The following is a 21,908-nucleotide window of genomic DNA, read 5'->3' as shown; positions in this document are numbered from 1 at the left end:
GCAGGCGGCCTCTCACAAACCCACAGAAGCAGAGGCAGAGCATACAGGCTTAGGCTTTCAGTCTCATAAAGATATGTAGTCTAGTATTCTGAACCTTTATATATCGCTGCTGTCATTCTCTGAAACAGTGACTTCATAGGGCGAGGAAAAAGCTTTCTTAACTTGTAGCAAGACTTCATTCCAGAGTCATTTCCATCAGCCCAGTGTTGATAATATGTTCGTAGTGTGGTATAATATAAAACGAAGCTGGTATTTTCGATCATGTAAAAGTTCTCTTATGATGCAGTTTATGTGTATAAATGCAGTGCTGTGAGAAAGTCTTATAAATGTTAATCTCTTTATTTCTGCAGTATGTGTTTATTTGCTGAGAAAAGTGTTAATATTTGAATAAACAAGATTCATACAATGATAATTAATAATGATTTTTTATATATTAATTAATAGTGATTTTATGGTTGTCAGATTGTTCATTTAACCATTTACAAGCCTCTCCTCGAGGAAGTCCAGTGTTATATGTGGTTAAAAACCAACGCCTGGTTTGGCCAATCAGAGCTTCATTAAATGAATTAAATTGTGCTCTTGGTGCAACTGATGATATCAACAAATCTCTGTGGCGGCTGAAGGTGTCAAGGAAAATTATGGACCCAAGAAATTCTTGTTACTTTTTCTTGTATTTATGATTATTTGAATTTATGAATATAACTTTATTCTAATGTATATTGTGACGAACTCACTGCTGAGGTGAATGGGTTGAAAAATGTGCGTAGGTGCCTTAGGCTTTCGCACAGTGCTGTATATTAAGGACGAACTGGTATGGAAATTCTTCGATGCCAGTAGCTTATATTTTTTATGCACATACCTGTTTATGCTGATTACAATATCATTGTGCATTCCTATGTATGTATGTGAGTGTGTGTGTGTGTGTGTGTGTATGTATGTGTATATATATATATATATATATATATATATATATATATATATATATATATATATATATATATATAAAAATACACACTCATACTCGCCATGTTTGTGCACCTCTGGTCAAATTAACATTAACAAATTCAAATGAACACATCCTCAGGAAAAAAAAGGTACTAAACTGTCACTGGGGCAGGACCCATCTTGTCACTGGGGTGGGACCCTCAAGGGTACATCTCAGTACCTTTAGTCAGGGAACATAACTGTTCTCCAGGCTTTTTATTTTATTGTTCTGTTTTAAAATATTAGGTTATGAAAAGGTACAAATTTGTACTTTTCACCTGGAAAAACTTATTTAAGGTTCACAGTCAGACCTTAACAGCACGGTTGTACCTTTGAGGGAACATTTACATTGTTTGTACCTTAATGAACGAAAAATGCACCTGCACAGAACCTTTATTTCTAACAGTGTAATGCACAGTTATTGTTTATCTGCTAAACTGAACATAGTGAGGGGGGAATAAAGCATGAAATATGACCTGTGCAAAGTCAAAATTGTGCACTAAAATTAGCAGAAAAGTGCCACATTTAACTTTATTCCCTGTAGAGGACGTGTAGAGGACTTCTTTTCACTTCGAAAACTTGTATGCAAATATGTGAACACCCAAAGACAAATTACATATTTCGTTGTAGTGTGTCCAATAATCCATATGTGGGTATACAGGCGTGTGTGAATGTGTGTGGTTTGGTCATTAATTCATGGCACTGCAGTGCTCTGTAAGTCCAGTAAGCCCAGGTGAGGGTCTTTGCATGCAAAGAAAGCAGCTGCCTGGTGGTGTCTGGTTAAAAATGCGGCGCTCAGTGAAAATGCAGGCATTAGATGAGCTTGCTCAGTCATTTGATCCCACAGATTAAGAAAGCTGTGGAGGAGAATACATTTCTAAGCACTCTTTGAAAGGAATTAAGGATTAGACTCAGCATAATCAGCTTATCGATCACACATTGCAACTTCACAGAAGTGACCGCTATAAACGATGCTCTGTGGATCGGAACTGTAAGACTGATGGGCTTTTGCATGTGGTAGTCTGTGTTGACTGTTCCTTCTGACCCACAGTGGGGTTAAACAGAGGAAAATGGAGAGGCCCACTCAGTCAGGCTGCACTGAAGCTCATCCAGAGATTACCTCTCACTCCTCCCACACATGATCAATACTACAGCTAGCTCCTATCCTCAAATAGCACCTAGCCTACACACACACCTGGGGGGAGTTTCTTTATTAGATTTATTCCTTAACCACCCTACTACAGGAGCTTATCCCAGCAGAGATCGTATGTGCGGATATACCTTTAATCTGACTCCAAGAGGGTAGGAAAGTAGATACTCTCTGTATTTGAATGATTTCAGTCTCGCTGGTGAAGATTGTGGCCCAGTGTTATTTAACAATTGGATAGAATAGATTTTTGCCTCTAAACCCGGACCAACGTAAATGATTCCCACTCACTAGAAAGGCCAGTTGATGTCAGATGGAGGTCAGCCACCAGTTAAAATAATATTAGGCAAGAAACATACTTCATGCAAGTAAGCAAACGGAAACACTTTGAGCTGTGCAAACACAGAATGCAGCTTGTGCTTGTGTAACAGGACGCAACCTGAGAGTTGCAGCAAGGAGTGGCACAGAACTGGTAAAGCCTGGTCCTTGACAGTTGGAGCAGCACTTTGGTGGAGTTTCATGGTGGGCAGGGATGTAGATACTTGCCAGAACAGAGTTGGCTAAGGTCTTTTTGTGAGATATGCCAAATGACCTCTTCTTTCAGTGTGATTTTTCTGGTTTCAGTCGTCTTTCTACTGTTATTTATGTTTTAAATTGTCCTACTATGTTATTTTCCATTTTTCATGTGTTCTGTTTTCTCTCTTTCTTTAATTTTTTACTTGTGGTTGTATGACTTGTTTCATTGATTGTTAGTGCACTATTTTGTAATGTATGGTATGTCTACTGGGACCCCAGGAAGGACAGCAGCTATCATGATAGCAGCTAATGGGGATCCTAAAAATAAACAAAATAAACAAACAAATAAACGTCTGTCCTGTACCGCCAGCGTGTCTTTGTCCAGTCAACAGTCATTAGCAGAGCAGCGGTTTAACGAGTCTCTCGCAGAACTGGTTCACTCGTATAAACATAGTTGTATGCAAAAGTTTGGGCGCCCCTGGTCTAATGACGTGTTGTTGATTGCCTAAGTGACAGTAAGCAAACACGTTCTCTACAGAGAACACACTTCTGCACATTGTTTGGTGAATTTAACATACTGAAAAAACGTTGCTACAAAAGTTAGGGCACAATTAAAGTTTTATTTTTTTCAAATATGGTAGAGTAGAAATTGTGCACTGAAATTTGCAGAAATTTGCCATATTTAAGTTTATTTTCAATTAGAAAACTGGCAAAACATGCGTATGAGACATCACTTCTTCATTCCAGTAGAACAAGTAAAGCAGAGCACACTCCTTACTGTCCACACTGTGCTGTTCAGTTGTGACTGTTTGAATAACAGTAGACTCTGTTTAGAGATGCTCTGATTTGTCCTCTTATCTTCGAGTACTGAGTGTTTAAACTGCAGCATTAGAGTAGTAAAGGTTTGTACTGCTGTGTAATGTGTTTAATGCTGTGTTTAATGCTGTGTTATATGTCATTATATTCAGTATTGTACGGAGCCCTGCTGGACACATCCCATATAAATAAAAATAATGTGTGGCCATGACTTATTAAAGTGTGGAAATGAGATCCTAATGTGTGGCCACCACTTAGTAAGGCATGGGAATGAGATAATTAAGTTGTGGCCACAACTCAGTAAGGCGTGGGGTCGAGATCATACCATGGCCACGCATTAGGATCTCATTCCCACACCTTACTAAGTCGTGGCCTCGCGTTCTATTTATTTACACAGGATGTCACCAGTGGGGTTCTGTAGTATTGTGTGTGCCTGTACTGTGGTTGTATTTAGAACATTTCTGTTCTGCCTATTTTTTGTTTACCCCTACATGGTCACGTCTGTCACACCCATCACTTGTCATGTATAGGCTGGGCCTAATCTTGGCATCAATCCAGCTATAAAACTGCGTCAGTCCATTGTTTTACAGGCTGGCTAAGTGTCTGGTACCTGCATGCAAGAAATAATGTTACGTTTTTCAGGCATACGGCTGGCTCCCTGGTGTTGTGACGGGTTTGGGTTCTTTAGTAAGGACACAAACTAAGTTTGTTCTGTAGAATTGTGTGTAATGTGTTGGTCAGGAGTGTGTTTCTGACCTTAAGGTTAAATTGATGCAAAGAGTTAGGGCTTCAACACAGTAAGTGCTACTGTAAAACTGGAACTCTTTGCATGGAATAACTTCATCTTCAGTGTATAGCTTATCTGGTCTGATAACAACACTTAATTTCTGATTTAACAAAAGTCGCTGAGCACAAACTTAACCAAAGGTGTTATTTAGCCAATAATAATATTATCTGGCAGTAGCAATGCAGTGAAATTACATCCAATAGAAGAACAACTATCCAAAAAAGAGACAGAATACCCAAAAAAAGACTGTACAACAGTGCAGGATTGATTGCTTACAGTCATCAAATAACAGGGTTTTTATGCACCTTTTATATCCTTTGAGCATTGAAAATAACAGTCATCATGGCAATATGATAATAAACAGGCTCAAATGAGTGGAGTTTACAGCAGGCCATATGGACGCATAACAGACCACCAGATAGGAATTGGATGACCGGGGCAGCCTCACCTTTGGAGGGAGAGACCACATGTATGCCCATCTGTGCTTCCCCAGAGATGAAGGTGTGACCGTTTGGTGACACTCCAACGGTTTCAGGAGTAACTAAACTGGTTTATAGCTTACTACATATTCCAGTGACCGCTTTGACCCCTGGCCACTACTCACACATACACACACACACTTTTACTGATCAAAACATTACAGTGCATCTATCTCAGATATTGTCAGCATTACACACGTACCTCAGGCTTCCTGATATATGTACACTGTAGAGATTAATTGATTACTAGTCCAGTCATGACTCTGGAATTTTAGCTGACTATTTCCATATAAATGTGACTGACAATTTAATTGTGATGATGTGTTTTTTGTAATGATGTGTTTTTACTCAGTGGTCTGGTGGATCCACTGCATTATGTTTTTGTTTTTTTTTTAATCAATACAGCCATAACAATTTATGTAAAAATACCAGATGTTTAAAATATCACTAGTGTCCAGTGTAGGGTTCTCCTTTAGCAGCTGTAGCCAGTCAGCAGCCTGTCCATGTTGTCCACCCTCACACACACACACTAACAGCAGGCCATGTTGGAGGAGAACAGAGTGAAGGACACAGCACCTCCACACTTTTACTCCCCGCTGGTTCACCCAACACCACATGTGTAATATAAATGTGTGGGGGGGTGAACAGAGTGAAGACACTGAAAATGGGTTATTTTATATGTTCTTCACAGAAAATGAGCAAAGACCAAGAATCTGAGGTTGAAATAATAATAAATTGCATCATTTTTTCTTCTGGTAAACATTGAAAATGAGTTCCACAGACCTGAACACCACACAAGGGCTAATATGTGTACACTGTGTATAGATTAATTGATTACTAGTCCAGTCATGACTGGAATTTTAGCTGATAATTATTTGCCATATAAATGCGATAACAGTTTGTCTTTTTGTTCATCATATGCAGCTATAAAAGTGCATTTCTAAAGTGACTAAATTGGCTGATGTCGCCTTCTAGCTGTTCATACTACTTACCTTCAACGGATGACAGAAACAGTTCAAGCTCAAAAAACCAAATGTTATTCACATTTGCTGCCTTCTAAAGGGGTCAAAGCATCAGTCCGAATTTTGAACTTTCCTCTTCAATGATCCACGTTGTGTCTCAGTAAATACGTTTTCTGCTTTCTTCCGTTTGCTGCTCAAACAAGCAGACAAAAATGCATTAAAAATGCATTCTGTGCTGCATGTACACACATGGTTCTGAAAACAAACAACTGCGATCAGCTGAAAAGATTGCGGTCAGGTCAGATAACTGCTATACTATGTAAGTGCAGTATTGATACTGACATTCCTAATAACTGGTCCTGCTAGACTCCTAACACACATGACTGTAAACGGTCACTAAACTGCACTCACTGCATTTTGATTGTTAGTTGTAATGAGAAAGTGTTTTAGATAAGAATTATGTGGATATAACAGTGTGGCATGCGCCCGTCCCCCGGGCCCCGATGACGGCCGCGAGAGCCGGCAGGAAGGCAGGGCCTGAACTCAGAGCGAGGATGAGAGAACCGCAAGTGAGTAGGGGACAGCTTGCGAGTCCTGAGCCCCGCCTCCGGTCCCGCAGCGAGGTCTCTTTAATTTGCCTCATGTTCGACCCGGGAGGGTGAGCTGCAGAGCTGGGGTGGTGACAGGGAGGCGGAGCAACAAGCTCTCGCGGGGGGACGGGTGCATGCCACAAACAGTGTTGTTTTTGAAAAGAATAGCTGATGTAATAAAAACATTGTTTTTTTTTCTCTAATAAAGGTCGTGTTAATCATAATCTAACATATTTCCCATATGTGTGAATCCCAGTCCCAACAACATATATCATGGAAAATTCTTGAAAGTGATCTATGATGAGGTTTGGTGGAACGAAACCCTTCAATTATCGGATATCGTTATTGGCCCAGAAATTCTTTATCGGTGCAGAGCCACAGGGTGACACCTGGCGACATCTGTAGTGGAAGATCGTATTCCAATCAGCTGCCATTCCTCACGGGACACATTGCAGCTTGTGGGTGTGCAGCACGACGCAGCGCTCCCTCCAGACAGCACTGTCTCAGTGATTTGTCTGGAATATTGATTGAGCAGGACTGGTTTTAGTTGTCAGTGAATGGCCTGATTATCTGTATGTGTCTGTATATGTAAATGAAGCAGGACAGGTAAACATACACCACATGTCAGGAATCAAGGGTATTAATAGGGAGTTTGCCCCCCTTTGCTGCAGTAACAGCATCTGCTCTTCTACTAAGGCTTTGCGCTAGATGTTGGAACATTGCTGTGAGGATTTGAGTGCAGCCGCAAGAGCATTAGCGAGGTCATGTTGGATAGCCATGTTGGATGATTAGTTCTGGACACTCCAACTCATCCCAAAGGTACTGGATGGAGCTCCGTCACACAGTTCCACTGCTTCACAGCCCGATGTTGGTGGGCTTTATTGGGCAGGGTGACCTTAGGCTCATTTTGTGGCTGCTCCAGAGCGTCCCATTCCATTGGCAGTGATTTTCCATGGACGTTATCTTCCTGTAAACGACTTCATGGTGATCACTCAGTGTTATATGAGGGGGTATTTCTCTTTGTGTGCCTGCGCCTCAGAAGCAGTGAAGCCAGCAGTCTCCATTGATTTAGGGTGATTAGGATGATGATGGCCACAAGGCTTTGGGGCAGGTTCATTTGTAAAGTGTGTATGTGTGTGTGCAGTAATATCAGCCAGAAGATGGATGAGGCAGTTCAGTAGATGAATAGTAGGTTGTAGCTCAGTGATAGAATGACACTGGGGGTAAAAAATACTATTCCTAACCTCCACTGTACCCCTCTCTCTCTCTCTCTCTCTCTCTCTGTCTCTCTCTCGTCTCTCTCTCTCTCTCTCTCTCTCTCTCTCTCTCTCTCTGTCTCTCTCTCTCTCTCTCTCTCTCTCTCTCTCTCTCTCTCTCTCTCTCTCTCTCTCTCTGTCTCTCTGCCCCTCTCTCTCTCTCTCTCTCTCTCTCTCTCTCTCTCTCTCTCTCTCTCTCTCTCTCTCTCTGCCTCTCTGCCCCTCTCTCTCTGTCTCTCTGCCCCTCTCTCTCTGTCTCTCTCTCTCTCTGCCTCTTTCTCTCTAGGCCAAAGTCTCACCCATCTCTCATTTCTTTTCACTGTAATATCCCAAGAGAGAGGTTTTATTAATATCAACCTTCATCAAATCATGCAACATATCGCAAGTTCAAACTGATGAACTGATTATTTTTGTTTTGTACTCAGTGGGTCATTTTTTTCTTCAATTCAATGTGAACAAATGTAAACAAAGTAATTCCGAGTGGTTTGCTGTGAGATGGTTAATTGAGGAGAAACTTACCGACTCACAGTCTCAACTACAACTCAAATTTATATATTTTTATGTATTTTATATGGAATGTTGATGAAGATAAAAGACTGTTCTGCATTACAGTGCCCTGCATGTACCTTTGGTTTTACATCATAATCCTATCTCAAAATGATCGTAAAACAATGTCTCAGACATCAGACACTGTATTCATAACCATTTCATGTAGTGACTTTGTGAGGGAGCTTTTAGAGGTGTACATCTGGTTCCTATCACCACCACAGTAAACACCTCTGACTCTGTAAGTTTCTCTAGAACAGAGCATTTCACACCAAACCACTCGGAATGACTTTGTTTACATCCTAAAGGTTTGATCATGTGGAAATTTAAAAAAATCAGTGAAATTCCCCTTTTAAGATGAAAAACGCAGTTACAGATTTGACATTTTGTGCCGCATTTGTGCTCTGGTAGGTATTGCTGACCAAATGTTTCCTAGATCCTAGTGCCCGCTGTAGAATGGCTGTAGGAGCAGGAGGTTTGGGAGAAGATCCTCTGTTCAGATTGCAAAGCTGTGGCATGTGTGCATGCAAGCGTGCAGCTGTGTTAGGTGAAATGGTGCAGTGATTATTTATTAGTGTTGGAAGATTAGCTCGTGTGCCCGAAGGGTGTCGGCGCCTGGGAAATAGAACAGCGTGTTTTAGGTTTTTAAACGAAATGAAATAAATCTGAACATTTATGTCTTCGTTTCTTTGTCTTTTTCTTATTTCCTTGAATCATGGTGATGGAGGATCAGTAGCGGTGTCAGTCTTTCTGCCCGTGTTGGGCTTTTTTGTTCGAGAAAGCAAGAAAAATCATACTGAGCCATACTGCGTTCTCCAGGCGCAGTGCAGGGGCATGAAGGGACTCACAGCATAACAAACAGGGGAAACACCGAGATTCAGAGAGAGAGAGAGAGAGAGAGGGGGATGCCTTTGTGAAGAGGAGTGAGGGGTAACCCGTCTCTCCAGGCAGAGGGATTCCACTGCTGCAGTGCTCAGCACTTCCTGCAGTCTCTCTCCCTCCCTTCCTCTCGCTCCCTCCTTCCCTCCATCACTGCTGAGACGCTGCTGCAGAGCACTCACACACACACACACACACACACACACACACACACTCACCTTTCTTTCTCTTTCTTTATCTCTCTCTTTTTGTCTTTCCCTCTCTCTCTCTCTCTCTCTCTTTCTCTCTCTCTCTCTCTCTCTCTCTCTCTCTCTCTCTCTCTGACTTTTTTTTCTATCGCTTTCTCTGCCTCTTTGCTGTTCTCTCTCTTTTTCTCTTTCTCTCTTTTCTCTGCCTCTGGTTTTCTCCTTTCTCACTCTCTTTCTTTCTCTGTCCTTCTCTAATGTTTAGGCACTCTTTCATCTGGTTCCTTATTCGTCATGCTTTGATGTGTAGCCTCTATATGACTTCCTTTACTCCTCTGCGCTCTCTCTCTCTCTCTCTCTCTCTCTCTCTCTCTCTCTCTCTCTCTCTCTCTCTCTCTGTCTGAATGGCATTGATTCCAAGGTTGTTGTGCTATTGACTGCTCTGCTGTTGAATATTTCAGCTGGTTTATGAGTGCTGCTGTGTGAAGGTAGCGTGAGAGAGCTTTTCTGAACAGCTTCAACCCCCACCGCCCACTTACTACTGCTGCCAGTGTAGGTTACGTAACACATGGGGAGATATATATATATATATATATATATATATATATATATATATATATATATATATATATATAAATAATTTGTAGTTGTAGTTGACATTGTGAGTCGGTAGCATTCTGACCATCTCCTTATTTCTACGCTCATTGTCCATTTTATCAGCTCCACTTACTATATAGGTGCACTTTGTAGTTCTACAGTTACAGACTGTAGTCCATCTGTTTGCATACTTTGTTAGCCCCCTTAAACCCTGTTCTTCAGTGGTCAGGACCCCCATGGACCCTCACAGAGCAGGTACTATTTGGGTGGTGGATCATTCTCAGCACTGCAGTAACACTGAAGAACAGGGAGCTGATAAAATGGACAATGAGCGTAGAAACAAGGATGTGGTCATAATGTTATGCCTGATCTCTGTGTGTGTGTGTATGCGTGTGTGTGGGTTTATGTCAGTCTGCTCCCTGTTTTTAAAGTCCTTAAGATTTCAACATGCACACATCCTCTTTTGGGTCAATCAGTGGTGTGATGTGAAAGCGTTTCCTGCTCGGCCGCGGGCTGTGCTGGTGTGACGGCTGTAGCGTGAGTTTCTCAGGCTGAAGTATTGACAAATAGTGAAAAAGCAGTTAGTCAACAGACAGCAGCAGACCAGTGCAGAGGCCTAATCACTGTTTGGGTTCCACTCCGTGCATTCGTGCTGCAGGCCGGTCATTATAACCCCACAGCCACCATTTCCCAGGGGGGGGAGCCAATCGGCTCAATTCCGAAGTGAAATTGTGATGTCATTACGGAACCGTGGATCCGCTGTAGTGGGAAGCTCAGATGTATGAAGATGAGGTTTCAGGTTTGCACAGACGCTGCAGTCTGTAGTAGAGTGCATTAGTGACTGAAACTGTCTGCTATCTAACTACTGTGTTTATATCATTTTATAGCTCCGGTTCTGGATGATGCTGTGGGTTGTGTCTGATTAAGTTTGTTCGTAGATTCTTGACTAAGTTGTTAGTGAATGTCAGTCAGTCTCAGACTCTTCTTTTAGTATTTTAAAGCTACACTCTTGTAGGTTCCTAAGGCCCAATCCCATTTCACTCCCCGCCCCTACCACTTAGCATGTTCACGTCTAGGGGTAGAGTGTCCTGATTGTTGTTGAGATAGAGGGGTAGGGCAGAGTGTTGGGGCTACATGGGGCTCCATACAGAGGTTTTTCAGAGACTCCAAACAGAGAGTTATGAGAAAAAAAGAAAAACCAGCAAGATGGCTGAACAAGAGACCAAAGAAACCCACAAATGTGAGAATTTTCTCTGTTAAAAAGGACGATAACCACTGTATTATCATAGTTTAATGTCGTTTCAATGTATTATGGTCCTTTTCTTCATAACAAGCACAAAATATCGCTCGTAGTATGCCGATGTCTCAGTAGCTGTCTAGCTAAATTTCCCATTCTACTTTAAACAGTCCAGCAGTTCTGACTCCTGAAGCGCCAGAATGTAACTGCTGCTAAATTTAAGGTGGAATGGGAAAATTCGAACAAGACGCTGGTGAATAGCTGACTTCAGCTTCTTATTGCCGAAGAATTAGGGGTGGACGACAATAAATAATTGCCCCCCCTCCCTCTTTGAAAGCATATGATGCCCTAAATGTAAAGCCCAGCAGTGAGGTTGCTGAACTTTACCCTCCTCTGCTATCACTGCAGACTGGCAGGGTCGCCTACAGAGCAGTGCTAGTTGAGCAAAAATGTGGACCATCTGGGGGTCCCTAAGGACCAGTTTGATAACCATTTCAGAGAACCTTTTTGCACCGAGCAAAGATCAAAACACAGTAGCCACCTTGCTCTGAGATGCTAATTTTGCACTCCATGGAAAATCAAACTGAACTATGTGTTCAAAACAGAATAATTAATCTAGCAGATGATAAAATGTAAGTGCACTCTCAAAAAAAGGCAGTAAACTGTCACTGGGGCAGGACCCCTCTTGTCACTGGGGTGGTTCCTTCAAGGGTACATCTCAGCACCTTTAGTCAGGGAACATAACTGTACCATAATCCACTGAAATGATATTTTCTAAGCTGTACTGACTCCACACACCCCGTCTCGTCTCCAGGCTTTTATTTTATTTATATTTATTTTAAAACATTGTTATAAAATACAAATATGAACTTTTCACCTGGAAAAACTTATGTAAGGTTCACAATTGGACCTTAACACCACTGTTGTACCTTTGAGGGAACATTTACACTGTTTGTACCTTGATGAACCAAATACGTACCTGCACAGAACCTTTATTTCTGTCAGCGTAAGTGTACTTAAGAATTCTAGAACCCTCTGAAACTAGAACACACACCCTTACCAAAACATTGTTGGTGAAAATTAGGTAGATATGTTTTCTTCACTGTAACTGCTGCTGTCTCTTAAACTCTCTTGTGTTGTGTCACTTGTTGTTGGCCACGAGGTTTCATTAGCAGTGGCTGCTGAGTCATGAAGTGCCGTTAACACACGTCCAAGTACTGCTTTTAATCACTTTTAGCATCTTCAAACAGCAGCCTTTTGATTTAAAGTGGGTTCTGAAGCACTTCAGTTCTGAAAAGCTTAATTTTATACTTGCCAACTTTGTTTTCCTTGCTTGGTAAACTGTTAATTAGCCTTCTAATTCTTTCCTGCAAGATTTGTAGTTCTTATACCAGAAACGTATCAATATGGGATTTCTGGGCCAATTCGATAACTGATAGTTACTGGCTAATTATATATGATGGCAATATTAATAACCAACATTTTACATTAATTATGTTCATTTAAATAATTAAAATAGTTGGTTTAATGTAAACATTTACGCTTTATGTAGATATTTTACATTTGCATCTTACTCCTGTCTAAAGCCGTGCTGTAGGTGCATGAGGCATCCAGAGACCAGCCTTATTGTGACTCTTATTGTGGCATTCTCTGTTTGATATAGCAATGGTGTGCTTCATATATATATATATATATATATATATATATACTTATATATAATATGTATATATATATATATATATAATATATATATATATATATAGTGCTAAATTATTACTTTTCAATTTTATTGGTAAAAAGATCTTAGCCTATGTATTGTGCACTCCTAACTTGTCCTGTATATCATGTATATTATGCTGTATTTTAAAGCACGTGTCAGGCTCCAGTCTTCACAGGCCACAACACTGCGGACTTCACACTGACTCATTAAACACACCTGATTCAGCTCATCAGCTAATTTGTGAGCCCTTTATGAACTGTCATAGCATTATGAGGGTAAACGCTAATCTCCGCAGCCCTTCGGCCCCGAGGGTCCCCACTTTGGCATGCCTGTTTTAGGGCTTGATCCTGAAGTTTTGGTCCAGATGTAAATACAGCCCAAGAACTTTCATCTTTCATTAAGTTTGGAGTCCGAAATTGACCAGAGTCCAGCAAAATCATGCCTGAAACTGCACTGCGCTCTTGTCTCGCTGTGCACTGCTGATATACGTTCACCTTATGTACCAATATAACATATTGAACATATAAAAATGTTTTTGGCTGAACAAATTAAACGTAAAAATGGAAGGGAGGACTCTGAAACCCGACCCGAGCCTGATAAACGAAATGACAAATGTTTCAAGCTCTACTACATTTATAAAGCCAGAGCACAGAAATATTAGGTGCTACCATGTGGACAAATAATGAAATGGGTACTTCTTTCTCCAAATATGAAAACCGTCCATGGCCGGACAAAAATACCTACTGAATATGGCTGAAAGATTAATCGTTTCATATCGAAATCACATTTTAAGACTAAATTTAATTTTTTTGCAATTTTTTATTATTATAGCCCACACTTAAAAAAATATATAGTTCTTCAAGTTTCTTAAAAAAGCATGGTTCTTTAGTAAATATATATTCTATACAGAACCATGAACACTCAGACCCATTTGCATGGTGAAATGTTCTTCAGATTGGAGAATGTGTTGTATGTGGTTCTGTAAAGCATCAAAAAGGGTTGGTACTGTTACTTTGTTGCTTGTTGATGTCAAACTTATAACAATAGAAGAACATTTTGGTCCCATATAGAACTCTTTTTAAAAAAGGTTCTATATAGAACCAGATACAACACATTCTCAATCAACCTAAACAACCATTTCACCAAGAAGAGAACTTTTTATACATGCAGATGGGTTACTGAGTCCTTATGGTTCTACATAGAACCATTGTCTTTACTAAAGAACCCTCGAAGAACCATCTTTATTAAGTGTGTACATTAGCAAAAACATTGTTTTAAGTTTTAAGAGGTTTTAAGTTTTAATTTTCCACAAATCGCTCAGCGCTACTATTGAATATGACCCAGCGTTGAGTGTCGGTGTGCAGAATTCAGGTTCTGTGCTCTGTTGTGCTGAAAGCCGTGAGTGAAAGCTGTCGTGTCTCACTGCGGGGAGAGCAGCTCGTTAACTCTTCATCACTAATTAATGTCGGTCCTCTCCTGAAATCCGCAGTCAACAGCTCTCCTCCTCCACAACACACACCTTCACCAGACTCTCACACACCTACACACCTTTATACCTTTAGACCATCTGTCAGAGTAATCCTGTGCCGCTCTGCTGCTGCTCTGACTGGCTGAGACACAGAGAGTCTGAGTCTTTACCGACCTGTGTGGAGGTGATCCAGGTGTCTGTGCTACACCAGGTGGAAGTGAAAGGGTGCCCCAGTACACGTCCCAGAGTCCAGATGGGACAGTAAAGGCTTTTACACAACATGCATGATTTATTCCTGCGATTTATTGAGACGTGAATAAATGAATTCGAATATATATCTAGCACAGAAAGTCCGATCGGTGTTTGAGAGCCCTTTATTTTCCTTCTGTTCAGTTTTGGTGAAATTGTACGTGACAGGATCTCACTCGGCCGATCGTTGTTGCTTCAGGTGTTGGCATGGCAAGAAGCAAGATGATGGATTGGTTGTGTCCCAATAAAAAGAGCCCAAATCTATCAGGATTTGCTTGGTGTCTGCTTCAGCACGAGCAGCGCAGTGCAGAACAGAAACTTCGTCAAAAAACAATTATAGAAAGTTGTAGTTGATGCTGCTGCTGTAGTTGTTGATGCTGCTGCTGTAGTTGTTGCTGCTGTAGTTGTTGTTGATGCTGCTGCTGTAGTTGTTGCTGCTGTAGTTGTTGTTGATGCTGCTGCTGCTGTAGTTGTTGCTGCTGTAGTTGTTGTTGCTGCTGTAGTTGTTGTTGATGCTGCTGCTGCTGTAGTTGTTGCTGCTGCTGCTGTAGTTGTTGCTGCTATAGTTGTTGTTGCTGCTGCTGTAGTTGTTGTTGCTGGTGCTGTAGTTGTTGCTGTTGCTGCTGTAGTTGTTGCTGCTGGTGCTGTAGTTGTTGTTGCTGGTGCTGTAGTTGTTGCTGTTGCTGCTGTAGTTGTTGCTGCTGGTGCTGTAGTTGTTGCTGCTGGTGCTGTAGTTGTTGCTGCTGTAGTTGTTGCTGCTGCTGCTGTAGTTGTTGCTGCTGGTGCTGCTGCTGTAGTTGTTGCTGTTGTTGCTGCTGCTGTAGTTGTTGCTGCTGCTGCTGTTGTTGCTGCTGCTGCTGTTGTTGTAGTTGTTGTTGTTGTTGTTGTTGCTGCTGCTGCTGTAGTTGTTGCTGCTGTAGTTGTTGTTGTTGCTGCTATAGTTGTTGTTGCTGCTGCTGCTGTAGTTGTTGTTGTTGCTGCTATAGTTGTTGTTGCTGCTGCTGCTGTAGTTGTTGATGCTGCTGCTGCTGTAGTTGTTGCTGTTGTTGTTGTTGCTGCTGCTGTAGTTGTTGCTGTTGTTGTTGTTGTTGTTGTTGTTGTTGTTGTTGTTGCCGCTGCTGCTGTAGTTGTTGCTGTTACTGCTGTAGTTGTTGTTGCTGCTGTAGTTGTTGCTACTGTTGCTGCTGTTGTGTGAAACTGTATTCACTCTCTGGAGATGACATTCATGGTTAGATTCATGTGAACCCCGAGTTCATACAATGAGAATAATGTTTTTAAATTATTAAAATTATTAAACATATTCTGATTAAGAATATTTTGTCCACTCTTAGTTGTAACAATAATCACTGCTTTTTAAATGGAAAAATAAAAAAAAACACCCAAAATAACGTGATTATCACAGTGAACTATTTAAACCGTTTGACAGCCCTGTTAGTATTGAATACTCTGTCGTGCTGTTTTGCTGTAGCTGAGTTTATAAGAATTATTTAAACCGTTCGAGTTCATTTCTGTCTAACTACTTGTGATTCACTGATATCCATAATATGAAAATCTATATCATGAGTCAATCATGTACCACTGTCCACCTTTATACTGGTAGACTGTCCACCCCTAATTAACAGTCATTTATCTTAGTCACTCACAGAGCTTTGCCAGGAAGCATCTCACCATGGGTTGTGTACTTTCAGCACTTCAGGTCAGTTTGTTTAAAGCGTGATGTGTAGTTGTGTGTGAGGTTGAGTGGGCGGTTGCAGACCTATTTAAAGCAGATGTTTGGTTGCTGGTGAAACAGCTTGGAAGCGGTAACCACAACAAAGCTGCTTTTTCATACTGATCAGTGGAGCAGTCCTGAGAATAAAAGCAAATCTACTGTAAAACTGGGTCACATGGTTTTAATTGGTTTAGCACTTCAGTCACAACTCTCTTATACAAAAGTTCAGTCTTAGAATTTGTTTTTGATGGGGTCAGTTTTGGTGTCGGCCAGGTCTTCCAGGTGGTTGTTAGGAGCCACATTTTCTCTGTATCTCCGGTTTTGGAAACTCCTTTTTCACTTATTTTCATTTGACTCTCTCCTTCCTAGTGCAAGTGGATTATCTTGCATCTAATCTCCTCAGAAATACCTCTTTTAGATGTGCATGAGCTGACCTTTGGGATCGGCTGTATATCTTGCAGCTGTGACTGGTTGTGTTTAAGATTGGAAGGCTGGAAGCGTTAAAGTGGCAGTAGGTGTGTGAAAGTAAGGAGTGGACATTATATACTGATTTGATATTATCGGTTTGATATTAAACTCAGTTTTGGAGATTTTTGTATATTTTTCTGTTCCGTTTTGAATAGAAATGAAAGAACAGTGGTCTATAAATGTATAAGGTGTGTGTGTGTGTGTGTGTGTGTGTGTGTGTGTGTGTGTGTGTGTGTGTGTGTGTGCGCCTTATTCTCCTACATTTAGCTTCTTCATGTGAACTAATAGGAGGATCCTCCCTCGAATTCCCAGACATTCCCCTTGTTAGCGTGCTCTCTCTCTCTCTCTCTCTCTCTCTCTCTCTCGCTCTCTCTCTCTCTCTCTCTCTCTCTCTCTCTCTCTCTCTCTCTCTCTCTTTCTGTCTCTCTGTCTCTCTCTCTCTCTGTCTCTGTCTCTGACTCTCTTGCGCTCTCTCTCTCTCTCTCTCTCTCTCTCGCTCTCGCTCTCTTGCTCTGTCTCTCGCGCTCTCTCGTCTGCTCTCTCTCTCTCTCTCTCTCTCTCTCTCTCTCTCTCTCTCTCTCTCTCTCTCTCTCTCTCTGTACAGCTCAGTGGAAAACATGACGTGTTTTCCGTCTATTCACTATAGTTCCCATCTGGATGCCTTTTAGCAGAACAGAAACATCAGAATGCCAAAATTGTGTGTAATAGTGTAGATGAATGGGGGTTGCAGCGTGATGTTTTCCCACATGCCCCCCCCTTATTATTTTTTTCTCTCTCTCTCTCTTTTTCTGCTCTTGTTCTTACCCACCCCCCCCTTTTTCTCCCCCTCCTCTTCTTCATCCTCACCATTCTTTTTCCCTGACTCAACAGGAATCCTCTGACAGTAATTTACTGTCTTCCCTGCAACAAACAGCCAGCTCTGTTTGAAGTGTCTCCCGATTCAGCAGTGTGTTGTACACAGCACTGTGGAGCTATTAATAAACACATTAACAACAATATTATTACTGACTGGTGCACAACTGTGCACAAGTATAAAGGGCTTGTTTGTTCACTGGATTTACAGAACCGGGTTCTGGTACGTTTATTCCTCCCAAAATCCTTGCTTTTGTTCGTGGGCTGTTCCAATTATAGGTCGGCTAAATAGATGTGCGTTGTTCTTCATAGTTTCCATGGCCAAACTGCCTGTGTTTGTATGTGTTCTCATGTGGGCCGTGTCTGCAGTGAGCCTTCGAGCAGCGTTTGGAAAAATTTGCTCTTGAGGGAAATCCTCAGGACTGTAACCACACACACACACACACACACACACACTCCTTAACAGCTTGAGTGAGGGAATGCCCATCTGCAGAGTCATTCTCCACAGACACGACACGGAAACTCTCTGAGACTCTCAGGCAGTCTCAGTGTGAGGATGAGTCTGACTGTGCAGGGTTTATTTGGTCAAATGAATGCAGTGTAGGCCTGTCACGGTCATGAAATATTCGCTGATGAATAATTGCCATATTAATAATTGTGCGCTCTCATCGGCGTGATCGAGGTGTTTACATGCAAAGATTTTTGCCAATCCGATTGAATTCATTCCGATTACAGATTAAGACTGAGGTCTTTTATGCTCACTCTACTCAACAATCTGATGGAAAATCTCTGTTTACATGCTCACTACAAGCAATCCAAACCAAAATGACGCACATGCATAGAGAGCTGCTTAGTGTAGATGTTACCTTGACAACGAGCTTCAAGTGAGTCCAGTCAGAGTGAGACGAGCAGCAGTGAGCAGTGCTTGTGTTTTTAATGACTTTAAAACAATAACAACACACTGTGCGGCTAAATGCTAAATATGGCACCAAAAAAAATCCAAACCGCGATACAGGACGAGTGTCGACACTGGACGACTTACACATCTGTTCACATCTCTTCACATCTCTTTTCAATGTGGGGTGATGTCCGTATCAACGTCAATTCCAAATGATGGTGCATTATCAAAACAGACAGGAGGGAATAAACACTGCATTGTTGTGAATTTAAGTAGAATTGAATAGAACAAATTTGAGGATTAAGTAACTGGGTCAAATAAAGCTTAATTTAGCTGTTAGCCTCGTCTTCAGGTCACAAAAAAGGGGGGAAAAATGTAGGCGCTGTTTTGTTATTACATTACTGTGAGGTCGGTTCAAACAGGGCTGTTGTCACTGAAGGAGCTCCGGGTTCAGTGAATTATAGAAGCTGATTTACTCCAGAATTATTACTCATCTCGTTGGTAATCACTCAGATTACATCCCCTCCTCAGACAATACTAATCCAGCTCCAGTAGGGCTTAAGGTAGTTAACCAACCTGACTTTTTTCTGTAACAATGTTTATCATTAGACGTCACATTAGATGATTTCAGATGAATACAGTAACCCGGATAAATGTATCTTAGAGCCAGCATCAGTCTGTCTGTTTGCAGTTTAGACACTGAGCTGTGAGTTTGGTCTTCCACAAAGTTAATGCCGAACTTTTTAAGCATCAGGAATGAAATTAAAACATCTTCACCCTCCAGATAATCAGGATAGCATGTGTCCAGCATTTTAATTCAGACTAATTTACTGCTGCCGTCATTCGTACTGTGAGTTTGTTCTGAGGAGTTCTGCCTTTGTTTCTGATTGGCTGAGAGGAGCGTCAAACATCATTTTGTGGTCAGCTTTAATTGCCATCAGCTCAAATAAATGTGATCAAGTAATTTTGTAATAATTGTGACAGGCCTAATGCTGTGCTATAATTTCATTTGTAAATCAGCCAATAAAAACCCTCCTGTGTTTCTCCCTCCGCAGGGCTGGAAGGGGACTCCCACATGGCAGGCTCAGAGACTGCTGTGCTCACCTGCTGCCTCAGAAGGTAAGAGAAAGTCCATGTATTCGTGTGTGAGTCAGAATCAGGCATAAAAATTAGTTTCTACTCTGAGTGAATCTGTCTGCTCTGCATTTCTGGGTTACTGTACTGTGACAGGCTGAATCAGACTGAAGAGCAGGAAAACACTACGCTTGTCTGAACATCCAGCTGACACTCGGTTGCTAGTTCACTTCAGCCCTGCTTCATTTTCAATTTAGCCAATTAACTAATGGTAAGTGCCTTGGTTACGTTAACGACAGCACTAATGCTTTGGAGTACACTCTCATTCGCCCACTCGAGGGCTTAATTGTGCTGCTTTTGGCAGGCAGATTGTTGTCTTATTAGCAGAAATTAGTGGGGAGGTAAACACCAGTGGCATCAAAGAGGAAGACCTCCTTTACACATGTGCCGACTGGAAACATGTTCAGCGGAGTCGTGTAACGTGGACTTCAGAAAGTGGGAGCATGTTGCTCAAGGAAAAGAAAGGTACTGCGGTGCCTCAGCATCTCAACCAAGCTCTCTAACCCAGTCATGCAAAACAGGCATGGAAAGTACTAGCCCACATAGTGCATCGCATGGGCCGAGCACAAAAATACACGCACAAGCATATTTACACTGTTCAAATTTGCTTCAGTGTTTATCTATGAATGAATAAAGCTGGTAGTAAATTATGCAGTCAGTGCTCCTGTAAGACAAGACTGTTTTGGATTATGCTCAGTTCTACCTTTAAATTAACTGTTTAATGTATACATTAATAGGATGTTTTTCCTTTTAACCAAAGAGCTTTTTGTAGTATGTAAACAATGTCAGAGTTTCAAAAACAGTTCCGCAAAAATCAATAAAGTCCATTTTTGGAAATAAAGCTCCAAAAACAGCCCATTTGTAATTCGATGAGTGCGTTTACATGCACTCAATAATCTGATAACTGCAGAAAATCAGATTTTGTCAGTAATCCGATCAACACGTTTATGTGCACTTGAGTAATCAGATAATGGGGAAACTTGGGGTCTACATGAGTCAGACAGTAATCAGATTTCTCCTTTGCAACCAGCCAGTAAACTCACAGAAGAAGACGTGACGTAAACGTAACGTAAACTCAAACTTTATGCCGCAGCTGTGTTTGTAAAAACATCACACTTTACCTGAATCTGTGAACGAACATCATCTAGAAGATGAGGAATATTTAAATCCTTCATTTCGTCGTGTGTTTGGGTTCAGCATCACTCCAAAAGTGTTTTGCTACATCTTGCAGCAACACTGCTCGCTTTTTTCTGGTGCCGCCGTCTGTTTTACACATGCGCAGACTGAGAAAGTACGAGTTTACATGCACTGAGAAATCTGATTACTGAACTCTTTATCAGATTTCTTAATCGGATTTCTAGACCTTACTCCAATCTAAGAGATCAGAGTGTGCTGTTTACATGACCATTTAGATAATCAGATAACTGCAGATTATTGAGTGCATGTAAAAGCACTCAGTGTTTTTGTGATGTCATGAAAAACAAAATGATTGACATGCAGCCACCTATTCAGCCCACAGCAGTTTAGCCCCGCCCATCCATGCTGAAGTTTTAATGAGTGTTTCATCCTGGACTGTTTTTGAATCAGGCACGATACCGAACAGCCAATCAGAACAGAGATTGTTTACGTATGTCAAACGTAAAGGCACAGCAACAGAAACATCCTGTTTAGCCTGCAGCAGTTTAGCCCCACCCATTCATGGCGAAGCTATAAGGAGTGTTTCAGCTCGGACTGATTTGTGAAGGATGCACATCACCCGTTTCAGTATTGATAACAAACCCTCGTCCTCTTTGCCTCGGCATTTCACATTTCCATTTCCATGGGAATCCCTGATGCAATCTTATTGGCCGTTCCCTTACTTGATTAACTGCTCCGCTCGCCAGCCAATCAGCACTCAGTAGCAGTAATACTAGCACCCTACTGCCCAAAACCAGGTGAATTGTCTTTGTGTTTTTAATGAAATAAATCCATCTGCTGGGTAAGTGATCAGAAGATATTTTAACTTTTCTTTTTTAGCCATTCACCCCATTTACTGAGGACTCTCTTGTGAGCGCCCTCTGGTGTTTTGCAGTCATGTTTTTGATATAACGGGGGAAATTAGAAGAGGCCAGATTTCTTATAAACTGGCTCTGATACAACTTCTTCACTTTGCTAGCTGGCTAGTTAGCATGCTAAAGGCTAACAGTAACAGAAAGACAGGCACTGCACCAAGTTTATAGCCAGACAAAGCATTTATTCATGAATGTTATGCTCGATCTTCTCAAAAATACACTTTGCATTGCAAAGCTTGCATAGCTAGGCTATTAGCCCATTGAGGCTAACCTCCTGAGAGCGATCACTCTCGGGGTGAGTTATCCACAACCGAGTGAGGCGATGGTTTTGTACGAGGGGGAACTCGTTAACCTATCATGCGCGTTCAAGTGGTTT

General features: G+C 41.5%; 1 protein-coding gene across 1 annotated transcript in view; it reads left to right on the top strand.

Moving 5' to 3' along the window:
- mcu (mitochondrial calcium uniporter) overlaps window positions 1-21,908 on the top strand; it is a 122,944-nt gene that overhangs the window by 81,765 nt on the left and 19,271 nt on the right. The window contains exon 3 of the mRNA XM_036573726.1: window positions 19,403-19,466. Within this exon, the coding sequence (XP_036429619.1) occupies window positions 19,403-19,466 (64 nt within the window). The remainder of the gene's footprint in view (window positions 1-19,402; window positions 19,467-21,908) is intronic.

Source organism: Colossoma macropomum, unplaced genomic scaffold (assembly GCF_904425465.1).
Source record: "Colossoma macropomum unplaced genomic scaffold, Colossoma_macropomum, whole genome shotgun sequence".
NCBI classification, from domain to species: Eukaryota; Metazoa; Chordata; class Actinopteri; order Characiformes; family Serrasalmidae; genus Colossoma; species Colossoma macropomum.
The sequence above is the reverse complement of the archived record's forward strand: the minus strand, read 5'-3'. Positions and strand labels throughout refer to the sequence as shown.